This window comes from Ruditapes philippinarum, unplaced genomic scaffold, assembly GCF_026571515.1.
Source record: "Ruditapes philippinarum isolate M1 unplaced genomic scaffold, ASM2657151v2 ctg1013_1_1_1_1, whole genome shotgun sequence".
NCBI classification, from domain to species: Eukaryota; Metazoa; Mollusca; class Bivalvia; order Venerida; family Veneridae; genus Ruditapes; species Ruditapes philippinarum.
In genome coordinates, this window is record NW_026851668.1 from 232,928 (window position 1) to 250,477 (window position 17,550).

General features: G+C 31.6%; 1 protein-coding gene across 2 annotated transcripts in view; it reads right to left on the reverse strand.

Moving 5' to 3' along the window:
• Nucleotides 1-454: 454 nt before the first annotated feature.
• The window catches only part of LOC132736359 (protein-tyrosine sulfotransferase 1-like), a 28,817-nt gene continuing 11,721 nt past the window's right edge, over nucleotides 455-17,550 (reverse strand). Inside the window, exons 2-5 of one of the 2 annotated variants that reach the window (XM_060723477.1) lie at nucleotides 12,790-12,837; nucleotides 11,140-11,334; nucleotides 4,368-5,319; nucleotides 455-2,175 (exon numbers count right to left, since the gene is read on the reverse strand). In XM_060723477.1, coding sequence (XP_060579460.1) covers nucleotides 1,845-2,175; nucleotides 4,368-5,182 — 1,146 coding nt within the window. In that variant the 5' untranslated portion in view covers nucleotides 5,183-5,319; nucleotides 11,140-11,334; nucleotides 12,790-12,837 and the 3' untranslated portion in view covers nucleotides 455-1,844. Of the gene's footprint in view, nucleotides 2,176-4,367; nucleotides 5,320-6,193; nucleotides 6,320-11,139; nucleotides 11,335-12,789; nucleotides 12,838-17,550 lie in introns of those variants that run through there. The other variant, XM_060723485.1, reaches the window with a different exon arrangement.

Consider the following 17,550-nt stretch of genomic DNA (forward strand, 5'->3'; position numbering starts at 1 on the left):
TTACTTTTAAAAAACAATTACAAAATTTTCATGAAAATTAGCATGAATCTGGAGGCGTGCTGCTTCAATACAAACTGATAAATATATTTGGCTAGGATGGCGTCTTTTTCAAGAAAAGGAAAAAAAATCATCTAGAAATGTTGGGATCCATAAAGAGTGAAGAACACAAAAGTATAAATATGCAAATTGTAGATTAGGTTTCATTCTGTTTTAAATCAAAATACCTCAAGTCCTATTTCTAAAATGAATTTATCCTTTGTGTAGGGACCAGCTATACGAAAATTTTCTCTTTAGAAAGAATACATTTTTTTGTATATCAAGTTAATTGTTTAAGATGAGAGATGAGTACAACATTCAAGGACAAATGGAGGCATAATCATATTTCCTTAAAAAAAAAAACAACAAGCAACGAGGGGACATATAACATGTACTAAACAAACAAAATTTTAATGTGCTCATTTTCTAGACAAACAATTTTTAGACAAAGTTAATGTGCTCCTAAGGTTTCATCATTATTAAACTAAGAATAATTTTTATTAAAATTTAAACTTAATATCTATCTTCTAATACTAACAAATCTTAAACAATTGTTTGAAATGATAATATTTCATTTTGAAACGTCATATCGTCGGTATGTACTAGTAATTGTCGGACATACAAACTAAGGTTACAATAATAAACAAATATTGAGGTGATCTGTCTATTTCAATCCATCTTAGCCAGTCACCCTAATGAGAGTCATTCATTTTAATATGTTATGTTTTACATGTTATTACAAAACATTGTAATTATGTATGAAAATCCTAAATGAAGATTTACAACAAAAAATTTAAATAATATCCTTATAGTACCAACCTAAATATCTTAAATAGACTTGTCTATTTTACAATCTGGACAAGACCATTTATCATTTTTAGGGAAAATTTGTATTGACCGAATAGCGACCAGTGCCAACAATGACCAGATGGCACTGACATGCGGGCCAACCTTGGTCTGCACATCTTGGTCTGCACTGGCCGCAGGGACAGAATCTTTTTTTGTCAGTATCCTAACCGGATTTAACTAAAACAAAAAGGACAAAAATTTATAAACAAAACAACATAACGAAAAATGTAATTAAGTAATTAAAAAGTTATTAAAACATCTTTTATGCTAGTTAATTTTAGATGGATGACAAGAAAATAAATCTAGCTGCGTTCATAATTAGATATGGTAATTCAGCATAAATTTGTATTTAGTTTGTAATTAAGACCTTTTTTAGCTAAAGCAGTTCACATCAATTTATCTAAAAAGCGTATAAATATGAAAATTCATTAAGTTCTAGATGTACAATGTACTTTGTTTTACAACTGAAACACAGTCTTATTCTTAATTATAACAGATCTTATGCGAACATATTCAAAAATTATTACAAATGTATTATATAAACCTAATTTATCTATATAGATAAGTAGTAATGACAACAAAAGAATTTAATTAACCACTTCAACAGGGTAGAAACAGTTACATAAAGATAGAAAGATAACTTGTTGTTGTTTTTTTCATCTGATAACTACCAGTCCCTACCCAGTGACATCAATTATAATTTATACTTCGCTGTTGCTAAAAAAACATAATTTAATAACCTTGTTATTTATGTAAAAAATGTCAACATAAACAAAAATTGCGGTAGGAAAAATAAACAGAAAGGATAAATGTGGTCATCGAATAAATGCACAAATTAAAGAAAAATAAACAAAACTAAGAAAATTAGTAAAACCTAAGTTCTTAGAAAACAAAACAAGCTGATTAAGAATAATTTGGGGTTGTTTGTTTAACAATATAGTATCGTGACATTTGAACCTTTAAGGGCCATCTGGTCCCATTCCATCAAATGGTGGCTTGACACCACCAGGGGGAGCTCGTCGTGGCGGAGGTTTATCACGTTTTAATAACTCCTCCTCCCTCTGTTTCCAGAATTCAACGTTTTGCTGTATATGTAACGTATTATCTGCAACTTTAGAGTCTGGTTTGCCATAGTTGGGAGGATTGGCATCCGGGTCGTAACCCAAGGTGCGTAACATAGGGGCGACCTTGGCCATATCTTTAACCACATCGTCAGGTATATGACCTACCCACTTATTCAATGCCTCCAGATTAACTGGTTTGATAATCTGGTCTGATGATTTTTCTGTTCTGAAAAATGTAAAAAAATATATATATTATCTCCCTTGCTAAATGTTAATGAAAACAGCATTTTTATTTTTATTATCATGAATTGTTTACTTGGATGTTTTTTATTGTTTATTTTTTATACTGAACTATACAGCAATTAAACTTCAAAACCTTTCATTTTAAGACATATTTGCTCACACACATGTACATGTACATTTTTTTATTGTTTATTCACGATTTATATATTTTAATATTTAACACCTAATATGCATTCTTTGAAGCTTAACAGCACTTGTAAGATGTAAATATTCATGAAGATTTAGAAATTGTTCAAAACACTAAAAACTTTAAGATATTGTCACAAAAAACAAAGAAAGTCATTTATTAAGCTAGCCTCAGGCACTGACTTTCCACAAACTTTTTCAGTAATGTGTGTCCAAATACACAATTAGCTATGTTTGTGACAAGTTAGAAATACGGTACAATAAAAACAGAAAATTCAATCATATTTTGAATAATAAAATACAAATTTTCATCACATTGGAAATAATATTCAATATATACACAAATCTTAAAGCAGCATGCCTCTGAATTTTAACATGCTAACTTTCATGAAAATTTTTAAAATGTTTTTAAAAGTAGAATATTGTCAAATGAACAAAGAAAATAATTTACACATTGCTATCTATCAAGTACCAAACCAGAATTTGCAAAAATATCCCTGACTGTGTTAGTCACACAGTAGAAATATGGTAATAAATACTCCAAAATCAGTCATTAATTGCATATTACATTTTAATTACTTCTTAAATTGTGAATATTTTTAATTTTCTTAAAATCTTAGTACAATTTTATAGGTTGCATGATTTTAAGTCATGCAGCTTAAAACTGTTAATAATCACTTTTAAATTTGATAGTTTCAAAGATTGTTAACTCATTCATCCATACTGTAAGATTAATCCAGTAACATTTTACTCATGGCCATCTTCTTAGTTGTACAGGCCAGTGTTTACACTTCAAGACTAGCCCATTTTAAAAACAGGCCTAAACATAAAAGTGTCAATAAAATTAAAAATTTTACAATCCATCTTCATATCTAATTATAACTTTTTCAACTATACATTGTATAATCAAAGAGAAAGGCTGGCCATTTAGTCCCTTTTAGCATTTATGGGACAAAATAACAAGATCAAGTCCCTTTCCACCAGAGTACAGTGCCAGGTAAGTCTTAATTACCTGTGCATTCAGACCAGATCTATTTTGCTGGCATCCCTTAAATTATTAATAGCAGACCTTTTTTTTCACAGATTGGGGAAGCAGCCCTGCCCTTAAAGGAAAAGGAAAACTTTATGTTAATAAAATTTTGAGAGAAAATTAACTGCATGATTTTAAAAAAATTTTCTTTGGGGAAGCCATCCTTGAACGGCCTTGCTATAGCAGGGAAAAAAGTCCTGTACAGGCAATTTCAATTTTCAAACCGGGGCAAATCCATTATCCAGATTTGGAGGTATGATGGTAGATATAACAAAGAAGATTTTCTACTACGCACACCAGAGAGGATAAAGACTTTTATGCACAAGTTTTATTTGTTTGTGTAAGTATTTCATTATTCATTGTCAACTTAACTAATGAGAACAAACTGTAATAATCATGACATATCGCCTTTGGCAATCACAAAAACAACAACAACAAGAGAACAATAATGCAATGTCAAAGCCATTTTAAGAAATTTTACTTTTTCAAAACCAAAATTAAAACTCATTTCCTTATTTAATAACTTTGAGACGCCATTGTCAGGAGCATTTTTGTTCCTCAGGCTAATTTCAAAATGCATATGGCAGGAAAAAAAACTTAACAAATTATTTTAAGAAAATTTTCAAATTTTTTATATTTAGTCTCTTCTATTAATTTTATAACCCAGTCACCTACATAGTTTTTAGTTCAAAATTGTTTTTAATTCAAAAAAAGGGTTTTAATTTTAAATAGTTTATAGTTCAATGGTTCTAATTCTAAATGGTTTCGGTTCAAATGGTATAAGAATGGAAACATTGCTACATCATGAATTTCAGAACAAACAAAAAATTTTATTGTTGCTAAATCAATATCATAAAAGGCTATCTGTAAAATTTAGAGTAATCTATCCATCAGTTTAAAAAAACATTTATCATATGCTAGACTGAAAAAAAAGATATTTCTGAAAAACTGGTACTCACTTTGAAACAGAAATTCCACCAGGTTTATCGATGAAATCTTCATGATGCAACACCGATGAATTCCATGGAATATCTAAAAACTTGATGATACGTTTTAACCACAATTCTGGTTGTAAAACTAATTGTTCGTAATAAACTGGCATACACCGGTCCGCGCCTACTTGTAAACACTGAGAATACATCATTTCCATAGCAGTACTCCACTTGGCTAAACACTGCCTATAGTCGTTCAAATTGAAACCCGTAATTGTCACTTTGCGAGATATAATTGAATGCACAGTCCCACGGCCGTCTCGTATCATAAAAATAAATTTGGCATTAGGAAATAATTTTCTTAAATAAACGCTGGATTTCAAGGTAAATGGATCTTTGTTACACAGATACGGAGCTGCTTCTCCGTGCAATGCGATAATTTCTAAAATAAACGCTGATAAAGCCGAGTCTAATACTTTGTCGTCTATCCCTGCTTCAAGTAAACGCTGTTTTTCAATCGCTGATCTGTCCCAGTTCGTACGCATACCCAAAAGTCTCGGAATGACGCGCGTCTCTTCTCCACATCTCACCTCCGGATGAGCATCCAACATCGCTCGCATTAAAGTCGTCCCACTCCGAGGCATGCCTCCGATAAATATTAACGGCATTTCTCGATGATAAGGAATAGCCTGCTGTTTACGGTCGTATATCATACGCTCTCCTTTCGGTACCATGATATAGTTACTCTGCTGTTCGCACGGCAGGTTGCGATACATCAGCATAAAACACAGTAAAAATATCACAAACATATACCCTAGTGCTTTCCGCGACATCCTTGGCATTTCTTACAGGTTTTGTATTGGTGAAATAATTATATTAATTCTTCAAACAGTCATGTGACTAGATTCGTACAGATATAATCATTTTCAATTAAAAATTCTATTATCTTTAGCTGATATCTCTCGCAGTGACACGTTACCTGAAAAAATAAATATCAATACATTAAAATGAATGAATGTGCTTTTACATTTAATATTGTATTGTTAATTAAGCGGTAGATATGAATAATTTTTTCTCTACTGTAGAAAGAGAAAATGTGTTTTATAATGTTGTAATATTGATTTACATTGTATATGAACGTAAGTGATGAAGAAAATATCACTGAATGTGAAATAATTTGTAACAAAGGTAGCAAAAAGTTATCAAAGTATTTTCTTTTCCTACAACAAAGTTTTAAAATTAAGTTATTTCTTGACTACAGTAAATTAATAAATTTTACACAATTAGAAAACAACTGTAAGATTGATTTCAATAACCTCACTAAAAATATCTTAAAGCAGCCTTCAAATTTTCTTAAGGTTAAATATATTGTTTTTAGATACATCGTTTCATATAACTGTGAAATAAAAAGAATTAAGGTGGAACATGAAAATAGCCGTCAATAAAATACAATACATAAACAATAAGGAAACCGTAAGACACCTCTGATCTACCAGTATGGTCACTACATATATATTCTAATTAGGAAAGCGGAAGATTCTCTATAACCAATCTTTTATTTTTAGCAACAAGACACTCCGGGTGCGCTTTAAATAGCTCCCAGGATGCTGTTTTGAAGTGATATGGTGCCTTTTTTCAAACAAACAAAAATTATGAAATACTTAGTTTCAAACAAATGCAGAATTGTTTTTCCAACAAAAAAAATAAAAGTTGAGGGCCACTTTAAAAACAAGATACTAGCAGTTATATATATCTTCTATAGCATTTACGTTTAGTTCTATTGAAATCCACCATTCATTATATCACATTTCAATTTTCTAAATACATCACTGTCAAACAATAAGTGAACTTACTTTTGTTATCTTTAATAAATATCCCTTTACATCTACAAACAATCTGATACTGATTTATGATCAACTAACAGTTTTTTACTGTTTCTATTCAAACGATCAATTTTACACTGACAATAACACATTACCCATAATTCAACATCATTTCTTCGTGTACAATATTCACAATTCATTGTACAAGAAAAAGAAAAAGAGAAAAATGTGAAAATTTATACCAAAAATTCAAACTATTCTTCAACAGAATGTCAAAGAAAATCAAAAACAATTGAAAATGATAAGGCGATTTTTTTAGGAAATTTAAGAAATCCCCAAGGCAATAAATGGAAAGCAATTAATTAGATTAGACCATAAACCATCACGATGTCACAAAAAAGACAGGTAGTTTTTGTAAAATTTAATTTGTACTGACAACACTATCAATTCATAATTTTCATATTTCTAACCTCAAATCTAACATTACTTATTCAAGTCTGACTCTGAAGAAACTGTGGAGTTTATTTAAACCATTTTTGTGTTCCCATTCCAGGAACTTAAATCAATGTGGTGGCACTTGAAGAAACATGGTTGTGGCCAGTAGGGTTCGAACTCCACAGTCCCTGAATTAGGAGGCTAACAACTAAACCGCGAGGTCAATGCTTCTTCCCTGACACTGTTGTATGGTCTTGTATTAATAAATATTAAATTCCATCTTTTACACTGCTGAAATCGTCACATATTAAAGGACCAGTTTCACAGTAAAATCAACAAACCAGAGGCACGGCAAGTTTAAAATGTTTTTTGTGCGCATGTGGAATGAAAAAGAAATCTTCACTACAGAGAAAAGACAAATTAATGAAATAATTTAAATTCATAGCAGAAACTAAGTGATCAATTACATTGTTGTTTTAGGATTGTTTTTTGTTTTTGTTTTTTAATTTATTTCATTGGGGAAAAAAAGTTCATTTTGTTAATTAAAACCAAGATTTTCTGGGTGACATAATTAATGTGAAAATATTTCATAGATTGCGTAACCAAATATTATTTCAAGCTTACAATAATTATCAAATTGCCTAACTAGCAAGTGTTATTTGTGGTGTTAGTAGTTTACCCTCTAAATCATGACAGGGAGTCACATAGAATTTACCAGACCACAGTTTAGCCACCGCGTCGCGTCTTTCCTGGGCAAGATGTCAAGCAGTTTACCAGTACTTGTTTCCTTCACTTTTGCAAGGAACTGATAACTTCTGTCCATGCCAGAGCAGAGATACAGTGTGAATGACCGTAGAAAGAATTTCATAATCAACCACAACGAAAGTGACCTGCGAAGTCCAGGAATCGAACCCAGGTCGCCTGATTCACAGTCCAATGCTCTACCTATTGAGCTTATTGGATGGCTTTAACTTACAAGTACCTTGCTGTTCTCATTATATATGTTACATATAATACAATCATGTATTTAATCATTAATGAAAATAGATACAAGATTTGTGTTATATTAAATTATAAAAAAGGTTATATCATTAGATGCATTTTTTCTTCTTTTTTTCACTTTTAGGGGAATGGTGGCAAGGCCCATGGGGAGGATAAAATAGCATCATTGACCTTAATATGCTGACTTGAATTTGACCCAAAAGTACGAAAATGCACAGTTGTTTAATTAGTACAGTAATAAGTTTTAAGAAAAACTGCAGTTATCTTGATGTAACATCATTTTCCCAATAACTATAATATCAGTATTAATTATTAATTTCATACGGAATAAATGCCCCAAGTCACAAGTTTTTAAATTAAAATCATTTGACATCATGAATACTTATTTCTCTAGATCTGGGATATGACAGTAGTAAAATAAGAATATTTCGTAGCTTTCCTACATAATCATAATTATGACTATTAAACCTTTAAAAAAAATTAATAAGGTTAGCACAATAATATCTTTTTTACTTTTCGTGTGTCACAGGGTCATGCAGCCTAACTGAAACTCGAACTCAGGGTCTTCAGAATACTGTTTCACAGCTCTACTGACTGTCTATTTAGTTAAAAATATTTATTTTAGCAACACAATTTAGTCTTTTTTTCTGGAACTTTTTTCGTTTTGTTTTCATTTCTGTTGGATTTTATGTTGCACTAGAAAAATTGTTAAGGTCATACGCGCTGTTCCAGCTATATTTATGGAGGAAGACCTCAGATGCCCCTACATACATTATTTCAGGCACAATCAGACTAATGAGAAGAACCACTGACATTCCGTAAGCTAGCTGGATTTCTTCCTTACATGAAAGAATCCAAAGTCCCTGTCGGGAATTGAATCCACAGAGGTGAGGGGCAAGTGGTTTTGTGTCAACGAATTTAACCACTCAGCCACTGACACTCCCTACATTCAAAAATCATTAAACCAATACTGGATTCAAATGAATAAACATGGTCATGAATGAATGAGGCTCGAACCAAGTATTCTTCAGTAAATAGGCATGCACCTTTACCATAAGACCATGCATCCATCCCATACACTACTAGTGGTATAGACAAATTAAATAAAGAAAATTACCAAACCTGAGACATGGAAAGACATTTGAAAAAGGTTTGCGTACACATTGGTAGGTAAGTAAGTAACAACATTATTCAACAAGGCTTATACATTCGGTTTCCCGATTTTCCATGTGGGCCTCAGCAAAAATATATCTTCAATATAGGGAAAAAACAAATTAATGAAACAATTTAAATTCAAAGCAGAAACGGTGATCAATAACAATATTGGTTTTTATGTGTCTTTACAAGGAATATATTTCAGTGGAAAATGATTCATTTTTTTTATAAACAAAAGATACAATGTACATTAAGATAAAATACAACTAAATATACTGTAAATATCATTATTACTTTCTAATTTGATTTCATATATTTAAATGTCTACCGTTAAAATAGTATAAGTTTACCTTTAACTCTACTGGAAGCAAAAAATGTTACATATACTACCAGTGCAGACCAAAGTCAAAAGGCATATTATATCGTGTCATGACAAAACCAACATAATGCGTTTGCGGCCAGCATGGATCCAGACCGGCCTGCACATCCGCGCAGTCTGATCAGGATCCATGCTGTTCGCTATCAATTTCTCTACTTGTAATAGTGTTTGTAAGCGAACAGCATGGATCCTGATCAGACTGCGCGGATGTGCAGGCTGGTCTGGATCCATGCTGGTCGCAAACCCACTATGCTGGTTTTGTTGTGACGCGGCTCATATATAGTCTGATCATGGTCTTTGTTTGTCATTCAATTAGTATAATAATTTGAAAACTCCCCTAAAAACGATGGCTGGTGTAATCCAGAATGAAATATGGACAAGTCCATTTTAAATATTTAGCATGGTCAGGGTTAAATTAAACATTATTAATAAAGCACACATTTTAAAATTTAAATTTTTATACGTACAATACAATACACATGTAGTGATGTACATTATACATGTATATATTTACCCAGCTGTTGCAAATTAACAAAAAAGTAATTTCTATTTTTTTATATCAAAGAAAGTCATTTGCGCAGTAAAATAAATCTGTTTTAAACATTTATGACAGATAAAATGGATATGTTATAAAAAGTTGTTTGTTATATAACCATTGCTTAGCAGCTCTTAAAATTATATAAGCTTCAAAATATTTAAACATTGGTCATCTATCTTGTCCAAAAAATCTATATTTCAAACTGCTATTTAAACATTGGTCATATAACCTGTTAAAAAATCTATATATTAAACTGCTATTTAAACATTGGTCATATAACTTGTTTGGTCATATAACTTGTTAAAAAAAAAAATCCACATTTTAATCAACTGTTTAAACATTGGTCATATAACCTGTTGAAAATCTATATATTAAACTATTTTTTAAACATTGGTGATATAACCTGTTAAAAATCTATATATTAACTACTTTTTAGACATTGGTCATATAACCTTTTAAAAAAAATCTATATATTAAACTAAAGCAATATCTAACCTTCTGATCCCATTTTCTTAATGTTCACTGGATTCTAATTTAGAAACCAATAATCCGTTAGTAAAAAGACATTAATATTAAAATCTCCATTACAATTATGTTGACAGGGGAAAAAAATGACAGAAAAAAATTAAGGAAAATCCCAATATACAAGAAAAAAAACAAAATAAAAAAACAAAACAAAAAAGATGTCCAAGCTTATTGGTTGTAGCTTGAAGCTAAATATCTGGTGACCAACCTGTCAGATAAGGGGCATCAGCTGTCTTATTATCCTAATAGAACTATGTTAAAACATCATTATACATGGACGCCTTCATTACCATACCTACCTTTTAAACGTTCATTAGAAGTATGACAGCAATAAATGTTGTGATAATAGATTATCATACAGAATTATGACAATTTTATTGAAAACATCTCGTTAACCCTTTACCTGACAAATTTGTGTAATGAATTTGCCCTCACAATGTAAGGGATTTTAAATACAAAATTAAGCAAATTTGCAGGCTGCCAGTTGTGCTCTATTTTTAGTTCAAGGGTGAAATATCTGGTTAATTTTGAATTGTCTATATAATTTGTACACACTAGTATAACACATTATAAATAGTCTTGGACAAAAATATATGCCCTTCCTATTTTTTGTAATTATAAATAATGGGTTATGTAAAATGTCAAGCATATTTCACTCACAAATCTATTAGCAGTGAAAGATTCACCTTCTTGGGGTTTCGAATCCTGCCATGGACTTTAGAATCTTGCACACGAAAAAGCTACCAAGCTCACTAACTGAAAGTCAGTGGTTTCTAGCACCTCCTACTAAGTGCTTTGTAAACTTGTAATTCACAGAGAATCACCTAAGGTCCTCCTCTACTAGTAAAGCTTGCAAGTTGCCTTATTTATTACCATTTTTTGTGTCAAACTTTAAAATACCACCACAAAAATGGTAATAATAATTTCTGAAAAAAGATTTACCTATAGTTTTCCAGATATCTTTCACACAGAATCCCTTAATAAATGCAACACAGAACAGTAAGCGGCAGTGGTCCACTTCTTGTAGAAATGATGTAAAATCTTGTTACTATTGGAGCAGTTATCCCTGTATAAAGTATGAGATCTTTTCAAACAGCAGAAACGTGTGCCATTTTTTTCGCTAGTTCAACAAAAACTCTGAAAAACAAAATTATTCACAATTAGCCTGACGACAGGGATCAAATCTACACATGCGACCAGTGAAGACCAAGAGCAGCCGGCACTGTGCACTCTGATTATAGTCTGCACTGTTTTTTCTATTATGTCAGTACATATTTTGAAATTGTTCCTAAAATTGATAAATGGTTTGGACAGATTGCAAAAATGGAAAAGTCCATTTCAGATATTTAACATAGTAAGGTTTGAGTTGATTTATTTAGTTGCGACTTTGTACGCCAGGACGGCTAACCAACAGTCAGCGCCACACTGTATTGTGCACTCGGAGAATCTTACAAGCATCTTACACTGGCTTTCAGTACAGACCGGAATATCTAGCTTGAGGGTAACTGTTTATGGCGGTAACGAGGCTCTGCCGAGTTTCCACTTACACAGTTACCTGAGAGCTAGATATTCCCGTCTGTACCAACAGCCGGTGTTTGATTCTTTTTCTTGCATATTACATATCAATTATTTTCAGAGCAGAAATTACGAAAACTGATTTTTTCATTACGCACTTTTTTCTTACAGTAGCGAATGAACTTACAACTTCATTCATAACGGTTAAGTGACGTCATCCTAAGAAAACAATTCATTCATAAAAGGCGCGCGACAATGATGTCATTTAAAGCATGCGACTTGTCTTACATAGGGGGTGTAAGACAGGGATTTCTAGCACTGGTGTAAACGGTAGATAATCCTGTCTGACATGCAAAAACAAGGTGCCCGCCTTACTGTGACATGAAAGAACTTTCTTATAGAGTTGGTATTTCAACATGGTCATCTCATTAAATATTGACACAGAAATAAGAACTTGGTAAACTTTATCCTTGATGGTCTACTTTCTCTCAACTTAAAAATGGCTTACCATGTAAAATTGGCCAAAATGTCTTTTAAAAGGTCCTGAAATCTTGAACCCAAGGGACGAGTCAAGAAAATTCTTTCATTTTAAAAAAGTCTCAAGCCTATATGCCCTATTAACTTAAAACGAAAACAAGATCTCTTCTGTTAATTTTATTAATTATGAATCATTATTCACTTTAAACTAGTGCTGTTACTGAACATCACAATATCGATATATCATCAATATTCATCATCAGATAATATAGCGATACACATTTTCAAATATCGATACAAGCTATAATTTATTTATTGTTAGTGAATATACCTCTCTATTTTGCCTAATAAGAGAAATCACTTTTGTTCCAGATTTCTTGGCTTACTTTAATTTTAAATTAAAAGAAAAAAACAAACTTTCTGATAATAGTTTGCAGTAAATGTAATGTCTAATACAAGCATGCATAACACCATGATTCCAATTTATTACACAATCATATTTAAATGTTTTAAAGTCGATATATCTTCGATATTTGTCTCTCAATATATTGATACAAAATTTTGATTTTTCTATCAAAGACAGCCCTACTATAAACATACCTGTGAAAACCTTTGTCATCTCCATAGAACCTCCACAAGCCACATCACCTGGAAAAATATAATGAACCTGACATGCTTTGAATTTTGAACAGTCCATTCAAAGTTTAAGGCATTTCAATATTAAAATACAAAAATTAGGCTGCCAACAGTATAGAGCCTGGTCAGACTGTACAGATTTGCAGGATGACCTGGCTCTATACTGGTGGCAATGGCTGACAACTTTTGGTTCCAGCAGGTTAAGGGTTAACAATCTTTATACACCTCCTTCAATACAATAATTTAGACCAAAAAAAATCAGTATTAATAGTTATATTACGAAATGTGTAACTTAAATAATGAATGACATACTTTCCAGTTTTAATTATACAGGATGGAACCTAAATATCCCACACTGTATTAACACTCAGGCACTACATGTAGCTGAACACATGTATAAGTATAGCCTCAATAGAACCCATGCGTTAATAGGACTGTGAATTGGTGACCCCAATACAATTTCAAGTCATGAAATTTCACTCGCCAAAATGGTTTCTTCTCTTTAAAACTGCAATGTTATATCAATATGGGTGACATTGAAAAAAATGTCCACTTATTGTAATATTAATAATTATCCTCGTACCATAATAATGTAGCACTTAAATATCATTAACATTCTTCCCATGTTGTTTAATTAACCCTCTACTTTATATAAACACTCCAGTTTGCTAAATAATATAATACAATGTATAAAACGTATCAGTAGATTCCGACTGCTATAATGGCTCTATAACCAATGTATTAAAAATTACCAGTATGTGAAATTGGTCTCTAATGTTGTCAAGGGCTAGGTCTTCAGTGTCGTCAAGGGCTTGTTTAGGGAATTGCATTATTCAAAATGCTTAAATTGATCCAAAACCAGTATAGACACTGAATGTACAAGCTTCAAGTCTAGTTTTATAATTATATTTATCAATAAATATACTGGTTACTGAGCCCTATATAGTTGAATATGGGGCTATGCTGGGGGGAGGGGAAGGGTATTTACCCCCCCCCCCCCCCCCCCCCCCCGCGGGTGTCTGTGTATCAAACAGATAATGTTTTTTCATTCAGCTCATGACTTTGATGTGTCAGTCTCATAAATCAAACTCAGAAAAATTTTATCCACAAGATTAATAAATTATTTTTTAAAACAACATCAAAACAAATCTCAAATCTTACCACAGAAAATAACATGTGTCATCTCTTATAACACAGAATTTATTGTTGTATTATCCCTTTTTTTTCTTAAAAATTATTCCTACCATGCTTATCCAGCAGATTCACACACACTGTGACAATGTCATGATATTCTTTAATTCTTCAAATTCAAGCACTTCTCCAATATTAAAACTGACAAACCAAATCAATAATCAAACAATAAATTTCCAACAATGAATGCCATAGGATAAATATTAAAAACCCATGAATTATTAAAAAGAATTCTGTCAGACATAGATGATTATATTTGACACCATTTTAGTAGTTTTCAGTGTAAAGCTTTAGTAAAAGGATGAATTATTAATCATGCAGTCTACCATATACATAAATCCCATAGGACAGCTGAAATGAAAGTTATTGTCATTCTGAACAGATATAAATATTACCTGAAAAATATCACATAATTAATACTCATCATCTGCCACTGCCACCATCATCATCAACAACATTTTAAATCATCATTATCATCATCTACTACATTTTAGTCATCATTATAATCATCCTCATTTAAGTCATCATTATTATCATGAACTAATGCCTTATTCCACTGCCCCATAATCATCATCATTTTCATCATCAACATTTTTTTTGTCATCATTATCATCATCACCATCATCATATACATTTATAAGTAATCATCATTATCATAAACTACAGTTTTAGCCCATGTCACCCATCATCATCATCATCATCATCAATATTTTAAGACATATTTTAACATTATCAATTAATTTTATACTAGAATACAATCATGGATATTTATCACTTATTAACAGATAGTTGCCTGGAGGCATTTAAACATTAAAAGTAACATTCTACTATAAAATAGCTCCAACTTAATTGTATAAATACATCTACATGTAAGCCAACACACATAAACATTTCTACAATCATAGATTATTTCAACGTCTCAAAAGCTGCAGTTAAAGATAACCAATAAATATATCCTTTATCAAATTAATCCATTTTTTTGAAAAGTACACGACAGTGCTTTTTTCCATCATCACTTTCATGATTCCCTGAGTTTCCATGAGATTCTGTATGATAATCATAAATCAAAATTTTCCATCTCAGTCTCTTCCCAAAGATCAATGAACTAGAATTGGCTTGAACACACCAGTGAAGTTTTCCTTTTGAAGAGTTGCATTTCATGCCACAAAAAATTAATAAGTAACATCAAATTTCATGCAGGGGTAACTTGAGAAGAACTGGGAGCTCAATGATAAATGGCTGGAATATATCATGCAGAATTTCTATCCCATTTTCCTCTGTGGTTATTTTATAATGACTTCTCCATATTAAAAAAAAATTGTCATTCCCGTTTTTTTTGGTGTGTGCAGAATTATGTAACAGTCCTTATTCCTTGTTCAATTATGTATTAAAACATTGAAATATTAAAGAGCATGTATAACAAGGAACAATCCAAACTCTTCAGTTATTCACTATTTATTACCTGCTAATTTTGTGAAATGGTTCTGCTCTCCTTTGAATTTGGAAAAGTCCATTTTGAAGTTTAAGGGATTTCAATATCAGCTACCACCACCATACCATAGAGTCTGATCGGTCCAAAAAGCAATGCAGGATACCCTGGCTCTATACTCAGGCATTAAGTGTTAGGGGGCGGCCGTAGCCGAGTGTTGTTGACTTCAAACTACTTGCCCCTCATCGCTGTGGGTTCAAATCCAGACAGGGACTTTGGATTCTTTCATGTGAGGAAGCTTTTCAGCTAGCGTACCGAACATACCGAAACTTCTATGGATAAATGCTTTGAAAGCCAGTATTTATAATGACTACAGTATTTGAACCATGCCAGCTTTCACATCCATGATGTATGGATGTACCTCACAGCTCTATTTTCTTTACTCTGACATTGAAAACACATTTAACTACTAATTAACTAATTAATTACAAGTTATGCAAATTTTGACTTCAACTTGTTTTGTTTTCTTTAATTTATTTATCATTATGGACATCATTTTGTTTAGTTTAAGTAGGCAAAAGCACCACAATCTAAGGAAAACCTTCTTTTGATCATTAACTTCTCAAAACAGAACCTTTTGTATTTTCGTCTATCTCCCTCAAAATCAATGCTACAAACACTTAGTTACAGAACATAAAATACCATTTGAAGTTTAACTTGATCTATTACTTTAATACATTTAGAAGTATTTACTGTGCTAGTGTATTATCTGTCACTCTGTAAGTAATTTGATAATACAATTAAAGAAAGTACATAATTATTTTCTCTTCATTCCCCAAAAAAATAAAATTTACTTCCCTTATATACAGCTACATGTAAATCAATAGTCTGTCATTGTTGTGCACTTGATCCCCATAGAATATATACAAGACAGATTTACGAACAAGTTATACATATATATCTTTGAAATTTATAAAAGAGATGTTTTCCTTTGAGTATACATGATTGTACAAATAAAGAATGTTCAACAGAAATAGTCTCTAAATAAACTTTAACTTACTACATATCTTACTGTATTATACAGTAACACTGATTTGTCATGCTTCCCATTTTTTTAGAACTATCCATCATAAATTTTTGGGTTCAAACCCCGTCAGAGGCAAGCTGTCATTTCTGCAAGCGAGGATTCACTTCACACTCAATGCTTAGTACAAATGGGTTCCAGGAACAGATTCAAGAGTGTTTCAATAAGCTTTAAGCTTCCAACACAATCAAACTAAATAAATTCTTATAAACTAAACTAAATTACCAGTATGTCAGTTCTATTGGTGGAATGGCTCAACTGCTCAAGGGTTCAAGTGTCACACTACTTGCCATGTAGGCTCAAAAACCGTCAGGGGCAAGTCACAGTTTATTTGAGCAAGAAACATGTTTGTGAAACAGAATTAGGAATGTGTTTATAATGTTACAGCTACTTTAAAAAAAATAAAGTAATAGTGTGAGGAACAACATATCAAAAACTGGGGATGGTTTTTAACACTTAAAAGTTTTTTACAGAATCAATTCAGAAATAACAGAATAATTAAGACTGGTTAAGGTTCATAACAGAAAAGTCAACACTGGTTAAGAATAATAACAGAAAAGTCAACATTGGTAAAGGATAACAACAGAAAAGTCAACACTGGTAAAGGATAACAACAGAAAAGTCAACATTGGTAAAGGATAACAACAGAAAAGTCAACACTGGTAAAGGATAACAACAGAAAAGTCAACACTGGTAAAGGATAACAACAGTAAAGTCAACACTGGTAAAGGATAACAACAGAAAAGTCAACACTGGTAAAGGAAAACAACAGAAAACTCAACACTGGTAAAGGATAACAACAGAAAAGTCAACACTGGTAAAGAAAATAAAACAATAGTGAATACTGGTATAGGTTAAAATCTGAATAGTGAACACTGGTTACGGTTAATAACAGAATAATGAACACTTTAAGAATACTGAATAATGTTAAGCTATCAATCATGTAATTTGAATCAATATGAATATTATATTATTTGTAATAGCACAGTCAATAATACTAACAATGTATGCCTGAATTAAG